We start from the raw sequence: 22,821 nt of genomic DNA, 5'->3' as shown, positions 1-22,821 counted from the left end.
GAGCCGGATGGATGTGTATATAGGTACTAACACAGCACACATCAGAGTAGTACGAGCAAATAAATGCATGTGTACTAAGTTAATGACCTTTTTTTTTTTAAAGGAAGATGTCCCAACTGGGATACACAGATGGTGTTTTGACGCAGGGGAGGGGGAACTACGACTGGTGTATAATGTAGGAGAATCGTGTATGCGAGGAATATCCCCTACAGCGAATAAATTACAGTATAATCACAAGCAGTCACAGATAATAAACTTCCCAGCAGCAGCAGCAGCCTGTGTTGACATGGTAATGGCACAAAGTAGCAGCCGCATCAACTTGCCACGTCAATTTAAATGTCCAGGTAATACACGGCGGCAGCATTGCGGGGATAGTGCGGAGATATAACATCGTAAACAGACACACTGCGCTACGGCACAGCGTTAAAACTTACAGATACGTAATTTAAACAAACTCACCGGCATCATTTTAGCTTCGTACCGCATTTAGCTAACCAACACAGCATGAATCCCCGCTGGCAGTTTCGACGAAAGCGGTGCGGGACTGACGATCACTTTAATCCCAGAGCCTAAACCCCGCGACAGGCAAGGCTACTTTCTCCTGCTTCAGGGGTTCCGTCCTGCATTTAAAAAAACAAAACAAGACACAGCGTTATTTTTTTGACCGAGAAAGATGTCCAACAGTAAAACCCACTCGTGATAATTGCATCCCGTGTCGTGGACCTGTTGCTACAAATAACAAGGCCTCCATGACAAAAGTTTCCGTTGTAGTTGCGCGAGCATCGCTTCAGAACTTTGTAACGGCTCGTTGCTCGCGAGAGGTGCCTTAAAAAACACCAAGGTTTGTAAGAAAGATGCAAATAAAGTAAGCTAGAACCTCTGGGGTAGATATTAGATTTTTTCTTTTTAGCTTTTACTTACCAGAGGACGTGTAGGTAATGAGCCCGAAACCCCGCTGACTGACAGTGTTGCTCGGTAGCTCGCAGCCTATCCCGGAGTGACGTAGCGGGAGAAACTCGGTCCACTGTGGAATTCAGGCTCCGCCTCGATCCGGAGCTGAAACTCCCCCACCGGCCGGACGGCTCACTGGAGATGTAATACAGTACACTAGTGCGACCAAAAGAAAAAAGAAAAAAAAACAGCTCAATATCCTCAAAAGTTTACTATACATCGACTCTATTCACTTACGAGGTTGTGAGCAGGAAATTAAACCCAGAGGAGAAGCAGGATAGGCAGGAATCATGAGCGGAGTGTGACAAAGGTGAGAGGTCTCACTCTGCTCACAAATCACAAGTCGGAAGGTAAAGCTGAAGTGGTAATGGCTAGCAAGCTAATCCTGGTATTTGACAGATTGCTTCACTTCTGAAAGGAAATCTTTGAATGAAGCATCCAAATCTACAATAGCTAGGTGAAAGTCAGAATCTGTTTTCACGCCAAGTAGGTTTTCACATAGGAGAAATTTGTTTTAGTAGAATTAAAAATAAAAAATAAAAATAATTAAAGATTTTTAAAAAGCAAGTAAGTGTTGCAGGATAAATGAGGAGTATACATTTTAAGTGCAGCCAATCCAAGAAATTTCAAAAGTTAAAAAGAAAAAGTAATAGAATTTTTTGGCATTTGTGCAGAAACATGCAAATGATACCTGAAATTGTGCTATACATGCAGTTCCTACCATTTTTTATCTGAACTCTTAAAGGATGTGCACATGGTGTTTATTTACAAAATAAGAAGTCAAAGCCATGGCTGAGCATTTCCACTTTAAAATTGCAATGTACCATTACGGTCTCAAAACAAAATGCAGACAGCTTGGATTTGTAATTATTATTATTATTTTTTTAATGCCATATACTTTAGTGATCCTGCAAGGGTGAATTGTATTTTTTCCATCCTGTTAGTAAGCTGGGTTCAGAGTGCAGGGTGACACCCCTGGAGCGGACAGGGTTAAGGGCCTTGCTCAAAAGCCCAAAACTGATCGCTTGGTGGTGCTGGGGCTTGAACCACCACCCCTCTGGCTGATCAGATTTTTGGGAATAAATCCATCAAAAGTGAGCTGGTGGAAGCAGTTGTGTGAGTTACATTTAAGTCATTTTAAGGCACAGAGGAATTATTTTCATGAAGCAAAAAAAAACAAAACTTTTTGATACAGAGAGGTGAGTTTTTTATGGGTTAAATCAACAACTGAAAAGGGACTTTAAACAAGCTACGTTGGATCTTTGACAGAGTTACCTCCTTTATTTTTTGAATGGGTTGCCAAATCTACAATCACTACATGCACTTCCTGCAATTGCTTGATACATTTGTTGAGTGTATCTTAATACAATATTTGCATGTCAGTGTAGATATGCTCATTGTAGATATTCCCGTCTAAAACATTTTCATTGTAACAGATGGAGGACACAAGTCATAGTCCTCACCTGTTTAAAGCTGGAAAAGTTCTTAGAAACCTTCTGTATTGTATTCTCCCTTTGTGCTTCATGGATTCGTTTTTACTTGCTAAACACAACAGAAGGATCATATTGATTCTGTTTTAAGAACAGGTTTGAAAATATGCAAACCTGTCCTTTAACTTCTGATATCTCTGTTTGAATTAGGATTAGTCACCAAGTTAGCAACTAAACTTAAGGCACCAGCCCTACTCTAAATGGCTGTAAAAGATCAAATTCATCGTTCCTGAATTCAGATAATCTATGACTGTGCATGTAGGCTTACTGTCATTCTCATGGCAATACTTGAATACAACAGATTCATTAATAATGTTATTAGTAATGCTTGAGCTTTTGCTGCTATATCAAGTCATTATGTCTGCTGCAAAAAAAAGAAGAAAATCTTTATGCACTATTAAACTTTTACCATTTCAACTTGACATGACAAGGGCCTTACAATGGGTTCTATTTGTTTCCCAGTCTTAATGCCATTTTTTAGTACAGTGGTGACTCGATAATCCAACCCTTAGCAAACCGAAAACCTTGCTATCCGACAGGTTTTTAGGAAAAACGAACGGAACCCATGAAAAATAGCCTTAACATACCGACAGCCTTGGATTCCAACTTTTATGTCACAAATAAGGATAACGGCGTATTATCTGACTTAACAATCCGGCAGATTGGCTACGTTCAGACTGCAGAACTTAATGCTCAATTCTGTTTTTTTGTGAAATGAGATTTATTTTTTGCCAGTTTGTTCACATTTCCAATTAAATGCGACTTGTATGCGACTTGCAGCAATTTCCCTGAGGTTTCCACCAAGGGGATCAATAAAGTTTTATTCTAATTATTCTATTCTATTCTATTCTATTCTATTCTATTCTATTCTAGCTGCTGTGTGAACTTCCGGACCCAGAAGTGTCCCGCATGCGCAGAAGAGAACATGATGACGTCACACGCCGCGAACGTTCAAATGGTGGCGGCGGCGGGAGAGTGATGCTGCTGCGCTGCCGCCACCACCGATGGTAGAAACAGAAGTGTGACCGCTGGCTAAACTGGCATCAGCAGGCAAGTACTGCCTGTGCATTCCGGCCACTTCCACCCCGTAGGAGCGCACCCCCGGGGTAGAAGTGGCCGCCCCTGACCGCGCCGAATATTCTGATATTCATCATTAATTAGGCCTGAATGTCCAGAGACCAGAAAGTGCTATTTGGACCAGCCCTACTAGTTATCATAACAACTATATAAAAATAAACCTTAACAACAAATTACCCTTAAAGCATCAAGCCCTCCTTGTGTCTCGACCTCCATCTTGAAAATTGCTATCCCACATAAGGTTTTACATTTAGTGTCGGATTATCGAGTCACGACTGAATTTCAGTTTGGCTTTAAATGTTCCATATTTTCAATTATTTTGCCTATAATCAAATGACAAAGGGGCTGACGGAGTTGGACGAATAGAGGGTTAATGGGGTCCTTAAGGCCACCAGCTCATTTTTTTAGTTTTTCCTAGCAGCTTATGCAAGTCTTGTTTTTTATATAGTACACTTGAAACAACAGATGTTGACCCAAAGCACTTTCTTACAGAGAAATAAGGTTAATGTTACAAATGTGCATAATTTACATAATAAATTTGCATATTAAGTAACTACCCTACAACAGTATTTATCACACAAACTTACCTAACAATTTTATTAAGGTTAAAACCCTACAGTAATGTTTATTATACAAATTTATCTGACTATTTAAAATATTAAGATTATTAACTTATAGCATTATATACTATATCAAGTTATCTGACCAATTTTTAAAAATTAAGAGTAGGATCCTACAAAATTGTTTGATCTGTCCATAACTGTTAGTGTTTTAAAATAGTTTAACAAGTCATAATTTTGACTGAAAAATAGGATAGTTTTTGATAACTTAAAGAAGCTTACATCAACTCCTACCACATAACTGACATTTCTTTAAGATCTCTGGCAATCAGATAAGACTGGCTGGATTTTGTAAATAGTTTGCATGGGAAATGTCAAACCACATCTTGTAAAGATTGAATAAATTTTACGTCTGACTTTTTCCAGACTGGAATAAGTGCAGTTCAATAAAGCAACTGCTTACTAATGAGCAATGACATTATTCTGTTATGAATCCAAGCATTCATCAGTAAATACGTAAATTAACCATGATAAAATAAATTGTCATATGAAAAAAACTGAGTAAACTATACAGCATAATAGATAATAAATAGATAAATAATTGGATTTGCTGGGTGGTGACGACATTACTGTATTGACAATTATAGTCACCAGGAAAAACAAGAAATGTTAAAAACAGATCTATAATAGAATTGTATTTCTATTTTGTGTAGAGATTTATCATCCATCTATTCAGATAACATTTTATTTTACAGTATACCATCACAGATACCTTGGGGATTCTCAGGCTAGACGTTTTTTTCAACTCAGAAGCGCTTTCTCTTCCACTATATAGACGATCTTTAAAAACCTTGGTTTCGACTACAACTCCCAGAATTCCATTTCAACGGCGAGTCAAAGGTTCAAACCCGCTTGCAGTAGCAGAAGCACCACCACCACATTACCTTGTGCACGTTGGTTCCTCCCTGCGCGTCCGCAGCTCTCAGCAGTGCAGGTGTTTTGCATAAGGGAGTTACTCTCTTTCGTGTCCACAGAGAGACGCTACCTGGAGCCATGGCTGAGCAGGTGGCTGCCATGTGTGAGCAGCTTATAAAAGCTGTGAATGTGATGATGGACGCAGAAACAAGCCAAATTTACCGACTGGAGGCCCTAAAGGTAGCATCGTTATGGGGTTGCTAGCTAGCTGCTAGTTAGCTGAGCTTGTCATGTGAAGGTGCTGTGGTAAATTTATAACAATAACGTGGCTGTTGTCGCTGAATAAACTGTCAGTGTTTATCAGAAGTGTCTTAGCACAGGAATGGCCACACTCTTCGCTAACGTTAGTTAACATTAGCTTCATTTGCAGTGATGATGGCCATATGGTTTGCGAGTTAGCCGGTATGTCATGATAATCACCACAGCCACTGTCGACTCATCCATTCATACAAATGCTAACATCTGGTTTAATACTGACAAACTGCGGAGGGTTGTTGAATACATGTCGGTTTATTAACGCCAACAACGCCGTTGTTATGTTGCTAAAGGCAACAGTACCTTTCAATGGAAAGGCTAGTTGGCAGGTTAGCTTTATGCTATTCGGGTATTTATTATAATGTTTATGAGTTAGCTGTGCCTGTTTGACACATTGCATGACAATATTAGCTGAATTTGACCATCATTTTATAACTGTGTTCCGTTTAGGTAAGCGAGTTGTTTATAAAAGAAGTGATTTTTTTCTTTTCTATTTCATCCATGACAGTTCTGTGAAGAGTTTAAAGAGACAAGCTCCCTCTGTGTCCCATGTGGCTTACAATTAGCTGACAAAGCCCAGCCTGCTGTAGTGAGACACTTTGGTTTGCAAATCCTGGAGCATGTCATCAAGTGAGTGGAACGAGACAAACATGGATCAAATATTACAAAATATAATGTAATAAAAGCTCCAAATGTGACATGAAACATATCTTTGTTGTAGGTTCCGATGGAACAACATGCAGCAGCAAGAGAAAGTCCAGCTGAAGGAGTGTGCCATGCAGCTGCTATCAAATGTAAGTGTTACAGTCATAGGCTGCTAACAGCATAACCATCTGTCTTATGGTTCTATTGGAACCTAAATGCCCCATATGGTGAAAATAAAGTTTTGTTTTGTTATAAACTTGGTGGTGTAAACTGAAGCTGTTAAGTTAGGAAGACTTCTGCTGTTCCTTAAGCACCTCAACAGTGAGAGCCAGTTAAAGTTTTAGTGAAATGCAATGTACCAGCTGAGGAACCAATAGTCATAAAGCTCAGACTTTGCATAATCCCGTCCCCTCACTGTCTCACCGCTGCTTGCAAGGTGAACCATTCTGAAAGAGCTCTTACCTCACAGTCCACCAGGTTTGCTTACCTGCACCAGATGTTCTATTGTTGCCTACAAATGTGTCGATGGCAATGTCACAGCAACCACAGAAGAATCCTTAGTGCGTTGCATGGCTAATGCGGCTAACGTTGTCATTAGTTCTGATGGTCGCCTCAGCCCAGACTGATATTGTCAGACAGCAAAATGAATATAAAATACTGACTGAAATAGAGCCCATTTAGACTTCATGTTATCTGTCACTTTAGAACCATTTCCCCAGTTGCTGCTCTGCAAAACTAAAATACTGATTTTATCACCACAGTGTTTGACAAACTCATCATACTCATGAGTTTAAAACAGCAGCTCTGCATCAAAGTCAGTGATATTTCCACGTAAAATCACCACTGAAAGGTAGAAGTGATAGACAGTCTTGGTCTCACATCTTTGGTGGCTGCTGTGCAGGCAGCTGTGTTGCTTAGAACAGGGATAAAATCAGGGGTTATACAGTCATGGGGAAATGAACCATCTTTGCTGAATTTTGAGCTGAAAATTGAAAGATACATTCTGGAGACATGATACTTTTCATTCATTTGCTGAAAAGGGACACAATGTGGGACCTTTAAAGACCCATTTGTAGACATATATTTATGTTATTGGGTCTTTTCAGGGTACTCGTACCATCCTGGAGGAGGAGAGCCACGTCAAAGACGCCCTGTCACGAATCATTGTGGAAATGATAAAGAGAGAATGGCCTCAAAATTGGCCCAACATGCTGACAGAGATGGAAGCTCTCACTAGCCAAGGGGTGAGTAGTTACATGTATGGCGCCTCATATCTGCGTATCACTTGTTTCCTTCTCCAGCAGCTCGGAATCACTTTGAATAGGATTATATAATAACTCACATGCAAATATGTACCAGTTGAGTGTTAGTCATATTCATTTTCATATGACCTTATCATGGAAAGTTGGTCACTTGTAGATATCATCACCTAGGGATGTAAACAATGTCATTATTGTTAAGCTGTTGTTGTAGACTAGTTGATTGTAAGTTAATAACTTGGACTGTGTGCCCATCATAGGAGGCACAAACAGAGCTGGTCATGTTGATCCTTCTGAGGCTGGCGGAAGATGTGATAACCTTCCAGACACTGCCCCCCCAGCGACGCAGAGACATCCAGCAGACACTCACCCAAAAGATGGAAAATATATTCAGTTTCATGATAGCCATTCTGCATATTAATATTGAAGACTATCGCAAACAGGTCAGTTATTGTTGTGATACTAAAAATAGAAATGTGACAATAAAGTGACCTCAACAGTGTTCTGATTATTTATTTATTTATTTTTTTTAAACTAGAAAGAGTTACCTGGACATGAACTTCAGGTGAGGACAACATCACTGCATCTCTTTTCTAAAATGAACCTTCTTACTCTGATTGCTCTGGGGTCACTGTTTGCTCTCTCCCCTCCTTTTTTTTTGTCCCTCAATTTTCCACACACAGGCCAGAGCTCACTGTCGAGTCGCTGTGGCTACGCTGAATACACTCGCAGGCTACATCGACTGGGTGTCCCTGGTGCACATTACCTTCAGAAACTGCCATCTGCTGGAGATGTTGTGTCTGCTGCTGAGTGAACCGGAGCTGCAGCTGGAGGCAGTAGAATGTCTCCTCATTGCTATGAGCCGCAAGGTGAGTTGCGGGGAGAACACATGTTTATCTCTGTGTGACAAATAATTATCACAGTGTGGTATCTTAAAAATATCATACCAGATTTTACCGTACTTTGTTAGAGTCGGATCAAGGGGAAAAAAAACATGGTGCAGCTCTAAACTGAATCAGATTAAGAGCGCTACCATGGGGCTATTTATAACCCGCTTATTTAGCTCATTTCTTCTGAGTTAAGAGGTGTTAAAGAAAATGTCATTTTCTCTGAAATCTTACCGATCTTGCCATTCGTCCTTGGACAGTTACTAAAAGCTTCAGAGAGGATTAGGTTATCTCCACAAAATTAAATGCTCTATCAGCCAATCAGCATACTTGATTCTGATACAGCTGGAGATATTTCAGTAATAAAATAAGTTATTCACTTCATTTAGCAGATTATGCAGTCTTGGTAGAATTTCTTGTGTGTCTTTCTATTGTGTTTACATGCACTACAGCATCCTTGTTATAGGGCTTATCCCAGTTTTGAATATATTCAGGATATTGTGTTTCTATGGAGCACAGAAAAATCTGTCTATTCATATGCTGGTTACTGATTACTGTGTGCCAATTGCACTGGCGCCTGTGATGTTTACAACACAAACTGGAAATTAAATCTAGAGTTCCTGTAATTGTTACTTCAAATTAATCTGTCTGAAGCTATTTAAAATGAGTTTTGCAGCAGGTTTAACACTGTTAAAGGCCAACCTTGCATTGTGGAGCCACCTTATTGCCAGCAAAGAAAGACCAGAGTGACAGGAAAGGTTAAACATGTCCTCCATGTTGACTGGTGTCAGGCTGCCAGGCTGTCGCTGCCACTACTGTGTAGGACAAGGCAGTGATGGATGAAAGTACACAGATGTAACTGGTAGGACAGGGACATAGTGATGGAGTTCAATGACCCCAAGTGCCAACAACATTTCTATGACAGTAGGGCATCTTTACCAGTTGTGTGACAAAGCTGACAGTTACCAATAAAGTGGCAGTAGAGTTGTACAAACTAGGCAGTTGTGGGCAAGAATCCATGCAGATAGTTTGTGTTTCTTTTTACATCACTAGGCTAAAGCTGCACCAGCACAAGTGGAAGGCAGCAGCACTTATAAACCAGGACGTGTGTACATTTAGCAATATGCTGTATTGCTTCTGAGTACTCCAGCTAGCATAATCGGGTTTTACAAAACCAGGAAAAGGGCTTAATTCAGGTTTCTGAAGGATAAGATGTTTACATGTGTAAACATAAAAACAGGATACCACAAAAGCTTGGTCATAACTGGGATTCTTCAGTTCATGTGCTGAGATGAGTAATGCTACAGTTTTATCAGATTCAATTTAGGAAAGTCTTTGTAAGTTGACAAATAACCAACATGAAACTAACAAACACAGCCCATTTGCGATGTAACGTGTCATTTCATTCTGCCGCAGGGCAAGCTGGAGGAAAGGAAGCCGTTCATGCTGCTGTTTGATGATGTGGCCATCCACTACATCCTGTCTGCAGCACAGTGAGTACAGCTGCTTCTCTCCATCATTCTTCTGTGCAGACTTCAACTTGTGATTTTTGCTTCTATTTATTGTTTTTTGTGTCTGGTTGAAGGTCAGCAGATGGACTGGCGATATGTAAGAAATCCCCTGAATCACGGTAAGTCATGTGACATATGTGTTCTCTGTGGAACTCAAAACACATGCAAGTTTATTCAGCACAAGAGACTTACTGTGTGTACCTTCAGAGCAGTGGAGGTGGTGGAGCGGCGGTACATCTTCCTGAAGAGACTCTGTCAGGTCCTGTGTGCTCTGGGAGGCCAGCTCTGCTCATTAGTGGTGAGCACATGACTTTACATTGACTTTTAATGGGGTTTGGTTCACATACTCATACTATGTGAATATCAAAGAAGCGTTGTTTAGCAGTTTAGCCTTTGTCTTTTGGATTAAGGAGATGTTGTGTTCTCTCTACAGGGTTCAGATGTAGAGGTTGAAGTACCTGCAAATCTCAGCAAGTACATGGAAGCCGTTTTAGCCTTCACTACACATTCCAGTCAGGTGAGATGAAAGTATTTTTCTTTTTTTAACTTCAAGCTTTCTCCTCTAAATCCCTTTGTGAAAGACTGCGTCGGAGGGAATAGAATCCACCTTTTCTAATTTTTCCCCTATTTCCTGCAGTTTTTAAAGTCAACCACTCTGCCGACATGGGGGGCTTTGTTCAGACACGAGACTCTGTCAAAGGACGCGGTTGTTGTGGAGATGGCCACCAAATACCTCAGAGCATCTATGACCAACCTAGTCAAGGTGAGACGTTGGCGTCAGTGACATCATTCGCACCGTGAATGGAAAACAAACAGGGTGCCACTAAATGTTTGGTGTTTGTCTCTCCAGGGTGGGTTTCCATCTCGAGACAACAACCCGAGTTGCGAGTACTCCCGCGTGGACTTCGACAGCGACGAGGACTTCAACTCTTTCTTTAATTGTAAGTGTCGTGCATTCGTTTTTACTTCAGTTAATGATCAGTTGTATTTTATTGCATTTTTAATGATGCGTTTTCATGCTTTGCAGCTTTTCGAGCGCAGCAGGGAGAGGTTTTGAGGAGCGCGTGTCGCATTGTTCCTTTAAACGCTTTCCAGATAGCAGCAGAATGGTTACAGTATCAGATCTCCTGCCCGATTGACACCGGAGACATCACATGTGAGTGTTTGTTCTTACAATCTTGACATGCTGACACAGTGTCGGAGTGGGACATTGATAAGTCTTTCCAGATGTGTTATGGTTTATGCACATTCGTGGTGGATTTGATTAATTTAACATTTAAAATCTGTGGTAATATGGAAGTAATTTAGACTTGGAAAGAGTCTCAATTGGTGATATTTATTAGAGAGAGCTCTGCAGCCCATTAGGGTATAACTCGAGACTCCTCTTGATAATGTCATAAGAAAAGGTCTGCATAACTAAATGTTCTTGAACCTTTCTGACAGTTTGCTTGAAGGATAAAATCTAAAGTTTCATTTCTAAGTTGATGACCATGAGTTTTTTTATGCACTGAGTGAACTTTACTTGTCATTTTCCTCCTGTCTAGCTAAAATTGCAGAGGGCCTGTGTTCCCTCCTGTCTCCATCAGTGGTCCAGTGGGACGCAATGACTGTCTTTATGGAGTGTGTAGTCTCACAGATGTTCAAATGTCTAGAAGAGGAGGTAATGAATTCAATTTTTAGTTACAGAGCAAAAATGCTGTGTAAGAAAACCATGATTGTAGTTTTACTTATGTGGAAGCTTACCTCTTTCTTCTTCAAACTGTGCAGAAGTTGCCCATAGATCAGAGCATGGAGCTGCTGCAGGCCGTGTTGAACTACGACACCAAAGATCCGCTCATCTTGTCCTGTGTGCTGACTAACGTCTCGGCCCTCTTCCCATTTGTCATACACAGACCACACTTCGTACCGCAGGTTCTCTACAAGGTCAGCTGAGTTGTTATTAATTACTAAATTATATTTAGCTATGTCTACCGTACATGTATTTTTGTTACTAGCTACTCACATGGGAAATACATAATATGATTGCAAAATAGTTTCATGATGTTGAGATGTTAAGATTTAGTTTATTTGAAGACGTTTGTGTGCAGATTTTGTGTGCATACTTCTCTTGGATTTGTTTATTAGTGTGTTGGATGGTGGTAATATTTAGCATTATAGTTCAGATGATAGGGAAACAATGTTAGTTTTTTCTAAAGGCAGTTTTTTTTACATTTGCCTTGTCACATAATTTGCTTGTTTTTAAAGTTGCTGTGCCTATGCAGCACATATTCAAATGCTTTTCAGAACGCTTCTTTTAATAACTTTTGAGTAACAGTGACCTTCAAATGGTTGTTGTTTCTCTCTGCAGCTGTTTAACGCCATCACATTTGAGGTTGCTCTTGAAAACAAGGTAAGTTGAGTTCACATAACCAAATATTGGCATTTCACCCTTATTCTTTAAATCCAAGATCAAATAAAAGTATTCTCTATCTGATGTCTTCAGGCACCTCGGACTCGAGCTGTGAAGAACGTGAGGAGGCACGCCTCTTCTTCCATCATAAAAATTTGTCGGGATTATCCACAGTTCATCTTGGTAATATTCGTTTTATTCCAGTTACACTAAAACAACATTACAGAGATGTGAAAAAGCTTGTACCTGGAGTACACCATGCTGATGAAAAACCACGAGTACATTTTTTGACTTTTGTGTATTTTTTTCTTCCGCAGCCTTGTTTTGACATGTTTTACAACCACGTGAAGAAGCTGTTTTCAAGCGACGCCTCGCTGACTCACATGGAGAAGTGTTCGCTGATGGAAGCTCTGGTGCTCATCAGTAACCAGTTCAAAGACTTTGCAAAACAGAAGGCTTTCCTAGATGAACTGATGGCCTCAGTAGTTGCCGATTGGACTTCAGACGACATGAGGCAGTGCGTTCGAATACTTTCTATTTCCCACACATTGTACATGATAAGTTTTAACGTCATGACAAATATTTGTCTTTTCTCTTCTTTGTGTTTTAGTGTGCTATGGGATACTGTCACCTTCCTGGCCTTTGTTGGAGCTGATCAGGTGGTCACAGAGTCGCAGAGTAATGACACAGATACTGCAGGCCTTAACAGGGGGAGAGTAAGTATGTAGATGTAAACCTGCTTTTTGGCTTGGCTCATAAAACAGGAGTTTGTTGTGATTTTTTCCTGTTTCACTTATACTAACAATCTGAAGAGAAATCTGATGTTTGTCCTAGATTGTTTGGTAATGTGAGGTGTTTACAGATCTAACCTCAGACTCACTGGGGGCCATGTTTTTATGTATGAGTTAAAATCAGGGTGGGTCAGATTATCTCAGAAGCGCCAGGAGCAGCAGACACTGTTGCCAAGCAATGCTAGACATTCTAGCCCTTGAGGCTAACATTAACTACAGATATTAAAAGTGATACTTAAAATCTCAGCTCAGGTTCTCACTGCAGAATAGACAAACCATGTTGACATTCCAACCATTTGCTCGTCCAGACTTGTTTAGGCTTCTGCTTTTGTTGGTTCTTTCACTGCAAATTAGTATTAGTGTTACACCAAATTGTTTCACCACAGTCTTCTTTCTTTTTTTTGCTTCCACATAGATCATGTGAGGTGGTGCACTGCTCCCCGAGTGCTCCCCTTTGGCATGATAATATCCTGTAGTGTGTGATGCATCATTATTTTCAAATCTTGTAGTGTGCATATGGCTGAGATTGAAGAGAAGAATATGTGAGAAGTTTCTCCTGATGTGTATGATGCAATGTGATTTCGGAATCCATTTAATCTCCTGTTGTGTGAGCCCAGCTTCACTGTGTATAAGAAGGCAATAGACAACATAAGAGCAATGTAGACTTGCTCGTTTCACTCTTTGAATTTAATGCCTTTTTCACTCTAAATGGCAACTGTATGCAAATAAGGTGGCAAAAAATACAATATTGACAGAATGCTCCAACACTGCAAGATACAGGGGGGCTAATTCTAAGCCAGCCAGCCATTCTAACAGCTGTGTGAGGCTGTAAATGAATGCTGCACCACTTTGAAATGAATTCCAATGTTAGCATGCTAACACGTTGCTGTATGATGTTCAGCATCTAAGTTTAATGTGGCAGCATGCTAAAATATGATACTGAACACTAAACACAAAATACAGCTGAGACTGATGGGATTGTCATTTATCTTGCAGGTCGTTGGTCATAAATCACAGTGTTGGACACATTAGAAATGTTTATCTCCTGACATGACCTGAGAATTTTCAAGCCACTCTGTTGAATATTTAAGATATTCCGGTCTCAACCAAAGTGGTGCACTGATGACCAAGGCAGCATTTTCAACCCTCAGAGCCGTTCCACAACAAAAGATAAAAACTGCTTTTAGTCAACTACAACGATGTTTCATTTAACGGTTTTGCTCTCTTTCTTGATCTTCCTCTAGCTGTGTTTCTGTTTGTATGCCATGTTGGCGGTGGTGAAGCGGGCACGCTGGCCTGCAGACCTTGAGGAAGCCAAGGCTGGTGGCTTTGTGGCAGGCTACTCCCCCACTGGAGCTCCCATCTACAGAAACCCCTGCGCTGCTCAGTTTCAGGTCTTGCTACCCAATCTACTGGCTCTGATCAGGTACACCCTTTTTACATCAAAAACCTGTGTTTCAGCCATTTTTCTATTCAAAACACTGATTCGTGACCGGTCTCTTCTGTTTGCTCCTCTCTGCAGGACTCACAACAGTCTGTTCATGCCAGAGAACATGTCTCGTCTGAGTGAGACCTTCTCCAGAGCCCACGAGGTGATGGATGCAGAGAAGAATGTGGTTCTTGGTAAGAGAAGCTCTCTGCACGTGGTGTTCGCCCCATAGTGAGCCATCATGTGAAAAGATTGCGGTTAAACCTTCTCAATATGTGTTTTCTCCAGGTCTCTCTCAGCATTCTCTGGATATTTATGTCTCGCCCGTGTACAGAAGCAACCTGGAGCGCATGCAGGGTTTTTTCAGCTCGTTATATGACAACTGGTGAGAACTGTGCCGTTGCGGTTATCCCACCCCAATCGTTTCCCCTCCATCGTTTATACCTCGTGTGCTTTTGCAGATTAAATCTCACCTCCACTTCTGCTCTCTTTACTGCGGTAGCTTCCAGGTCTTGGGAAATGCAGGCCTGTCCCTGCAGCAGGAATTCTACACCATCGAGAGGGTGGCTGAAGGAATAGCTGGCTCTGCTTTTGTCTCCCTCGACCACGTGCCTGACCACAGACTTCGCCCGATGATTCATATCCTTATTTGCTTTTGCTTCATTTGATTTACCAGGTTTTTTCCGTTGCCATGCCTTAGTCAGCAGTTTGGTGACGCACATCTTTGTACAAGGCTCTTTTTTCCTACACTCATTTAGATTCGTGTTATGTTAACACTGAATTTCCTTGACAAGCATACGTCTGTTTATGAGGCAGTTGGTGCTGTCATGTCCTCAGGAGTACTATGAGAGTCTACTCTGCCCTCTGCTGGGCCCTCTGTTTGCCTACATGATGCAGGTCAGATCCCCTGTTCTACATCATTAATCTTAAAATTAGCCACACTTTATTCTCTCATCCTTGATTGTATTTGTTGCCGAATGTCATGGCCTTGCTTCTGCTTCTTACTACAGAGACTCAACATCAGGTGGCAGGTCATCAACCAGAGAACATCTATCCAGTAAGTTGTGGTGTTTTTGTGTATGTGCCATCATATTGATTGAACACTCAAGTAATTTAAATCACAAATGAATATCCCAAATACAAAATGCTTTTCACACTATTACTACAGTCTTTTATATGAAGAACAGCATGTAATTTTAATGTGATGTAGCCCTCTAAACTCCACACTGCTAATTCCGTTTTTTGCATAAACACAGCCTGCAGTTCATCCGAACAGTCAGTGAATATTGTCACATGACTGTCGATCACAGCTGGGTCAGTCATGGCTTCTTTGTTGTGCTGAGGAGTGTAGATTTTATTTTATTTTTTCACTGAATCTGGGTACTGCAAACAATTTACTTTTTGAGAATTTAGTTGAGATGTGTAAAACAAAATAATTGTAATTAAATATCAAGATGTAAGCTTAGATTTGGGTGACTTTGAAAATACATGTCAGAGATGAGTAGTTCAAGAACTACTGGAAAGTTGAAAATGTGACTATTGTTTCTGTACCGTTTGTCTTTTCTTTTTTTTCTTATAAGCAGGTTTGTATGGTTCAGAGGCGAAATGCAAAAGAAAAGCCTGATTATCAACTGTTCCTTTCAATATTCATGCATTTCACTAAAAGCTGTGTTTAATATTCTGTGTGCAGTTCTACTTTTAGGTGAACCACATCTTAAAATATACATTGGATTTGTGTACTTGTCTTTTCAGCGGTGAGGATGAGGAGGAGGTGGTCTCTCAGGAGAGCCAGGTGACACAGGAGATGTTGGAGGAGCAGCTAGTACGCCTGCTAACCAGGGAGGTGCTGGATCTTCTCAGTAAGTATCAGTATTTGTAGTTACTGGCAGTCACAAACATGTACAGATGGGTGACAAAATAATGGAAAAACAAAACATACAGAGTCTAAGTGAGGTCATGGGCCACCACATGCTGCCAGAAGAGCTTTAAATTGCACTCCTTCCAAGACCAAAATAAGACCATTACATGAAAACCACAGACTGCGTTACATGACGCATATCAGAAACGAACCAGACATCAGTGTGTGTGTATATAAGAGAGTGAGCAAAGTGCTTTAGTGCTATGATAAATAAGTAATACATATGGTCTAAGTGGCGGTTCTCTGCATTATAATGTCTCTACATCAAATAAATGCACACATTATTTAAAGAAAATGTGTTACCTAAAAGTAATTATCGAATGTGTCCTGCAGTGTAAACAGATGACTTTTAAATAAGATGGAGTTGAGGGTTTGAGGGTGAAAAAAGTGAGTTAACCAGCATTGCATTGATCACTATGTCGCAGACATTTTGCATTTGTTAGCAAACGTACTGATGAAAAATAAGATTTATTGCAAATGTGAATTATATTTATTGCAATTACAGTTGTTTTATGATTGCAATATAATGTCCCTGTCTAAACTCACGGTAAAGTGCAGCCCAGGGCCTATTAATCCTGCTAATGCACTTTAGTCACATGGTGAAGTTGGGTTTCTGCCAGCCATACAATCTGAAAGTGGTTTCAGAACACACTTGGAAAGTGCAAATATCAGCCATAATTCCTAGATAGAGCTGAGAACGCTACATTTTGTGGTAGATAAAATGGTTTTCCTTCCAGTAGGATTTGTCTTGGGTGATTGACAACCTCATTCCTGAGTTTATCCAAATAGAGGGTCAGGGAAAATAGTGCAAGTGCCATTAATTTGATTGGATTGCACTTTGTGGTCCGAATTTTCTGAAACGAGCCCTCAATCGCAAGGCGAACAACCAAACAGAACACTACAGTGTTGCACTCAGCTGCAGAGAGTTCAGAGGGCTGTGCTGTGAAGCAAGATTAGTGGATTAGTGAGGTATGTTGAGCCTAAAGTCAGAGTTTTTAGTTTCTCAACGTTGGCTCTCTTTTAACCTGCTAGATCACCATGGTAACTTATGCTGCAGAGCTAACATGGGTCAGAGTTTCAGATTTGAATTGGCTATAAGAAGCATCTCACAATGTTTACTGAAGATTCTTTGAGTGATAGGTTTACAGTGGAGGGATGTTATATCTGTAAACCTGTTGATCTGTATGTGTCTAATTCCACTGAATGAAGCCGTGTAGTTACAGTATCACTAACTGTTTGCATTGCGTTGCTACGGAAGCCGACATGTATTTAGTTGGTGATGCAAAAAATGCATAAATATGTTTTTGAATTTGGCCCCGGTTTGCTGCTAAGTCCGTTTACACTGCTGGTGCTGCAGCTGATAGAAAACAGATTAGAAAATGGGTTATTCTACTGGTATGTATTACAGAGAATATTAAATCAGTAACATCGAATTTTCTTTGATTTGGCCAAAAATTTTATCGATATCTTGCATTATGGGGTAGTGTTAGACCTAAATGCACTTCACTACAATACCATGTTTAAATATATGAAGTGTGAAGTTTAACATCTCTAATGTGCTGCTCAGTTAGAAATAAGCGGCTGCATTGTTCAGTAAAATAAATATATGAACATTTAACAGTTTTCTACCAGCATTCCTGTCTTGCATCATTTACAGTAGCAGCGCTTTTTACCATCTTAAAATGTTATATTACTCGTAGGTCTCCATTCTAAAAAAACCTGTTGACCAAAGCAGCTGCACACGATCGTTTCATTTGTGCAGAAGAGTCACATGTGTTAATTGTGTCCTTTTATGTGAATGCACACAGTTTGAAGCAGAATGCAAAACTTTTTTTTTCTTGTTGCCTTTTGCACTGTTCACATTGTTCTTCAGATATTTTAAAATATATTTCTTTAAAGCCAAAGGAACCAGTAAAAGGATGGGACCTTTACTGTGCACTCTCAAATAATAGTAGCTGATACACTTGCGTAGTGGTGGTTTGATTTTCTGTATTGGAAAGAAAAAAATGAGGTGTGAGATTTCCAGCATGTAGCACACAACTATCTGATCAGCTTTAATCCAAGACTGGGGGTAAGGTGGGGAGTTGAGTTATTATGGAGTCACAATACTTGTTTTCCTCGTCCTCTCTTAGCTGTGAGCTGTATTTCCAGAAAAGTGCCTGAACCTGCAGCAAATAAGGAGGAAGTAGACGGTAAGAGTCAAATTGGGAAAACTTTAATCAACACACAAAGTTTTGTTTTTAGTCTGACAAGATTCTCAACATGTTGCTTGAAATGTGCTCTCACAGAAGACGACATGATGATGGATTCTGTGCAGACGGCGTCTCCAGCGCAGCCCACAGAGGAGCTGACTGAGCTGGGAAAATGCCTGATGAAACACGAGGTCAGCCTCAGACACACAACATTCAGGGAACAGCGTGGCAAATGCTTTAATAAAATATTGAAAGTTTCACTCTTTTTTTTTTCCTTCTCTCTTTTCCCCCCCCAGAACATCTACATGTCCCTGCTGACCCTGTCCTTCACCTCGCTGTCGTGGAAGGACACCACCAACTGTCATCGCACTGCTTCCATTGTCTGCTGGACCCTCCTGCGACCGGTAGCACTCTGAATGCAACATGTTAATTATAAATCTGGATCTTTTTATACTTTCATGACACACTGACTGGCTACAGTTCAGTTTTTTGTTAATGTCCATTAATCCCATGAAAAGACCAAAACCAACAGTGCAACGCTTTTCGACCCTGTTTTTAGCTCTCCACACCAAATCCTTTTGTTACAACTGAGACAAAAAACAAGGGCCAGATAAGCACAGGAGATTTTAGAAAGTGTTACTCAAACAGAAGTGAGTATTGCAACTGCTGGGAACGACTTTAAGCCTCAGATTTGGTGCTCTTGCTCAGCAGCAGGGTGTGTATGTGGAACGGACTAAAAATACACTGAAGTGCTCATTGTAATGAAGGAGCCTTTGTTGAGCAACGCTGTGGCTCAGTGATGTGTTTTAAGTTGTTTTTGGGCAATAGTCAGAGGACCGAGCTACTTCAGACTCTGGATTCATAGCAAGTACGTGTCGTTGTTACTTTTGGTCTTTTAATGGACTTTGTTGGACATTAGGAAAGTATAAATAACAAGCAGACTTTCAATACCAATTTTCTGGATGCTGTTGGAGAATTTTATTGTCTAAGTCCTGTTGGAAGTTCATGAAGTAATGCACTTATATTTGTGGCTCTCATGAGATCACACTCGGTTAGACTAATTCTGTTGTAGAAGTGTGTTGTGGCTGATCATTGTGTATTCGTCTCATGCAATTTTATTTAGACTTTGGCACTTTTCTGACCATGAATTCCTTTCTAGCCATCTTCAAAGTAGCTTTGCTGTGCTGAGCTTACCTACTGTTTACACTCATCCATACAATATTTGACTTGAAAAAGGGCTGTAAAAGAATCTTCCTTCTACTTCCACTCTATTTTTCCCCAGGTCGTAGCAGGTAATCTTCTTCCTGAAGCTGTCTCGTGGTTCTATACCAGTGTTCTGAGAGGCCTTCAGGTTCACGGGCAGCATGAGGTCTGTAACTCCACCCTCTCCCAGCTGGCCATGCTCATCTATGAGAACCTGGTGAGGCTAATGAGAAGGATCTCTGCCATATCTGCTCTTTTATTTCTGTCTGTCCATTTGAAGAAAAAAGCTTAGATGTCTCCTTGGACTGTAACTATTTTCATCACTGATTAATCTGGCTGTTGGTTTTTTCTAAATCTTTTATCTGTAGAATGTCAGAAAATGGTGAAAATGTTTTTGCCAACTTAGAGTTTGCTGTCATCTTTAACAAAGAAAAGCAGGAAAAGCTGTGATCGCTCAAGATTTGAGGTGTTTGATTGAAAAATAACTGATTATCAAAGTAGTTTCTGAATAAATTGCTATGGTCATATTGTACTGACATGAGGGGGGAAAAACATTTCTTTCATGAGAGAATTTTCACTTTTAAGGGGATAACATAGTCCCAAATATGAAGTCTGAACTCTCAATGCATCACTTTTAATCTCTGCTTGTGCATGCATCCGTTTGTCCCTCTTTGTTAGCGGCCTCGCTACATCGAGCTGAGGACAGTGATGACCCAGATCCCGAACATCAATGTGGACGCTCTGGACCAGTACGATAACAGGCTCATGGACCCCAACGCCCAGAAGGTCGCAGAGAAGAAGAGAAGAGACCAGTTCAAGAAGCTCATCGCAGGAACTGTTGGGGTAATGCCACATTTAGCCACTAGAGAGCAGTGCTTCTCCAGTATGTCTACTGCTTCATCACAAGTGACCAAAGACACTGGCCTAATAGTGCAAGTCATTACTCAGCACTGTGATTCTGGCTGTGTTGTAAATCTTCTGTGCGCGGCAGCAAAAAAAAAAAAAAAAAAGAAGTGCAGCAGCTCAACTGGGCTGTACAATCTAATGAAATTCTTTCTTGTAGGTCTTGGATAGCTCTGTTTAACCTCTCCTCTCTCTGTCCTCTGCCAACAGAAAGCTCTGTGCCAGCAGTTCAGGAAGGAGGTTCATATCCGGAATCTTCCTTCGCTCTTTAAAAAGCCAAAGCCAGACAAGGATATAGTACAGAGCGGTGAAGCATTGGGCCTGGCAGCTCTCTTCTCCCCTGAGCGTGACGCCCTGTGAAAACACACAGCGGTTCCAGTGGACTTCACACTGACCGAAGACGGAATTATGCGTACAAACCACGGTTTCCCTCTCTGTCCTGCAGCTGGCCCAGTCTACCTAACATATCTGTCAACACTCACGAGGTTCTCTTTTCTTCACTAGGTACCTTTATAAATCCTATTACACACTTCTTCTCCATTCCGTTGCGCATACCAATAAATAGGTATATAAACTATGGAAAGTTGTGGGAAATATTTCAGATTAATAAGGGACTTTTTTTCCCCTCTCTCTCTGTCAGATTGTGTTAAGTGACAATCTTCAAATGGCAGAATAATCATTGTTTGCCCTGCTGCCGATTTATTGAGAAACAAACTACCTTTTGTGGAACAACTCTAGCTTTTTTTTTTCAGTTATTTTGTGCCTTTTTCATTTTAAGAGACTGTAGCCACAGCCCAGCACCATGCTCTCTAAGCATGCTGTAGATTTATGGAATTACAAAATCAAACTAAGAACTTTGCTTCAGTTTTATATTCAGCAGGAAAATTGGCATCTAATGATATACAAATGAGCAAAGCCAGTGTAGCAGATCGCCTGTTGCAGTACTATGAAGCTAAACTTGTATTATGAAGCTTGTGGGGGTGGAGACGTTTTGTACTGAAAAAAAAAGGAGAATAATTTCAGAGGTTAGTGTTGGCAGATATGTTGTGTGACCGTGCTGCTGCTGTCAAGGCTGTTATATCCTGCGTTGAAAAGAAAAGAAGAAAAATCTAGGACAAATCCTGCTGCACATTTCTCTATTTACTATTATTTCCTTTAACTGGACGAGCTTGAACGGAGTTTCACATCGTGAAGGACGTGCTGACGGTACCTCAGGCGTGACATTAATAATGACGGGGTTACGTTACTTTATCTAAACCTAACCTACAGGAAAAAAAAAGCTGAATTGTGTTTTTTGTGACTGATTATTGTACAGCTGTCTATTTTGCAGATATTATACAGTCGGTTAAAGCAATGATGGCTTGCATTTTGCCGGTGCTTCATATCAGCACAACCTACCAGACCCAAGTACTGTTTGGAATTGCTTATTTAATTCAGAGCACATATCAAACTACGAAGTATACAGCCAGATTTTGTGCCAAAACACTCAGTGTAGATTTGTGAGCAGACAACTGGGTCTGAGAAATCTATTCGCGTATAAAATAAAGACTATTTAAGGGTGAACTCAACAACTAATGTGTAGCTTAATCCAAGTCTTTCAGTTGTTTTTTAGCTAGTCAGTTGTTGATATTTGTTATTTTTACGTGTCGTTTTGTGTTTGTGCTGATTTTGCCAGCGAGAGGACAAAAAAGATGAACCAGCACTACATTCCTTCATAGTCCAAGGGATTGTTTTTTTTAACCTAATTTTTGTTTGGATGTACTTTTGCTCTTATGGAGCTATCATAGCAGAGAGGGATTTGTTTTTTCAGCTATTTGTTGTGTAGATTCAGACCAAAATAGATGGAAGTTATTTTGGCTTGGGATGAGCACCCTTTAAATGCATATAGACGAGTTTGCATATCAGATGCTGTGATACTGAAAACAGGTCCTAGGAATAGAAACATTTATGAAACCTGATTTTATTTTTTTTGTTTCCCCAGTTGAATTTATCTCCCTGTCTTTGTGATGATTGTTCACATGTGGCCATTTTTAAAAATGCTCATTCAACACTAAAATGTATCTGTACAAAGGAGAAAATAGCCTTTTTAAAAGTGTAGTGTGGTTTCTATTTTTGTTTTTAAATAAAAAAGAATGATTTCAATTTGTCTAAAATCTTTGATTTTTTTATTTAGAATGCTGAGGAAAAATAATTGAAGTTAGAAAAATGATTATTAATTGTGTAAGAGACAAATCTGAAATTTGAAAGGTGTCTTTAGGTTTAGCAATTAAGTACACAGTGACCTGGTTGACTGACGATCTTCAGACTTGTTCGTTGATGACTGCATGTGGGCATATTTGCTTAAAGTTACTGTCATATTTTACACCACATTTTAAACATTTTGCAA

At 40.3% G+C, this 22,821-nt stretch overlaps 2 protein-coding genes across 4 annotated transcripts in view; one reads left to right on the top strand and one right to left on the bottom strand.

Moving 5' to 3' along the window:
• tp53bp2a (tumor protein p53 binding protein, 2a) overlaps window positions 1-999 on the bottom strand; it is a 30,704-nt gene extending 29,705 nt beyond the window's left edge. For all 3 annotated transcript variants that reach the window (XM_008286455.1, XM_008286456.1, XM_008286457.1), the window contains exons 1-2: window positions 922-999; window positions 460-620 (exon numbers count right to left, since the gene is read on the bottom strand). In XM_008286455.1, coding sequence (XP_008284677.1) covers window positions 460-486 — 27 coding nt within the window. In that variant the 5' untranslated portion in view covers window positions 487-620; window positions 922-999. The remainder of the gene's footprint in view (window positions 1-459; window positions 621-921) is intronic.
• Window positions 1,000-5,026: 4,027 nt separating this feature from the next.
• Window positions 5,027-22,577, top strand: xpo5 (exportin 5). Its single transcript, XM_008286454.1, has 33 exons — window positions 5,027-5,233; window positions 5,817-5,938; window positions 6,030-6,102; window positions 7,060-7,197; window positions 7,473-7,655; window positions 7,751-7,777; window positions 7,896-8,081; window positions 9,516-9,592; window positions 9,685-9,729; window positions 9,818-9,908; window positions 10,044-10,127; window positions 10,248-10,373; window positions 10,461-10,551; window positions 10,638-10,766; window positions 11,155-11,270; window positions 11,378-11,533; window positions 11,958-11,999; window positions 12,093-12,182; window positions 12,317-12,516; window positions 12,610-12,715; window positions 14,035-14,216; window positions 14,313-14,413; window positions 14,508-14,604; window positions 14,722-14,858; window positions 15,019-15,116; window positions 15,230-15,276; window positions 15,972-16,078; window positions 18,270-18,329; window positions 18,426-18,520; window positions 18,626-18,733; window positions 19,612-19,749; window positions 20,211-20,375; window positions 20,646-22,577. The coding sequence occupies exons 1-33, from the start codon at window positions 5,132-5,134 to the stop codon at window positions 20,793-20,795; spliced, it is 3,669 nt and encodes a 1,222-aa protein (XP_008284676.1). The 5' UTR covers window positions 5,027-5,131; the 3' UTR covers window positions 20,796-22,577.
• The last annotated feature ends 244 nt before the right edge of the window (window positions 22,578-22,821 follow it).

The sequence above is a fragment of the Stegastes partitus genome, unplaced genomic scaffold (genome assembly GCF_000690725.1).
Source record: "Stegastes partitus isolate 25-593 unplaced genomic scaffold, Stegastes_partitus-1.0.2 Scaffold455, whole genome shotgun sequence".
NCBI lineage: Eukaryota > Metazoa > Chordata > Actinopteri > Pomacentridae > Stegastes > Stegastes partitus.
Note: the sequence above shows the minus strand (reverse complement) of the source record. Positions and strands in the feature narration are given on the sequence as shown.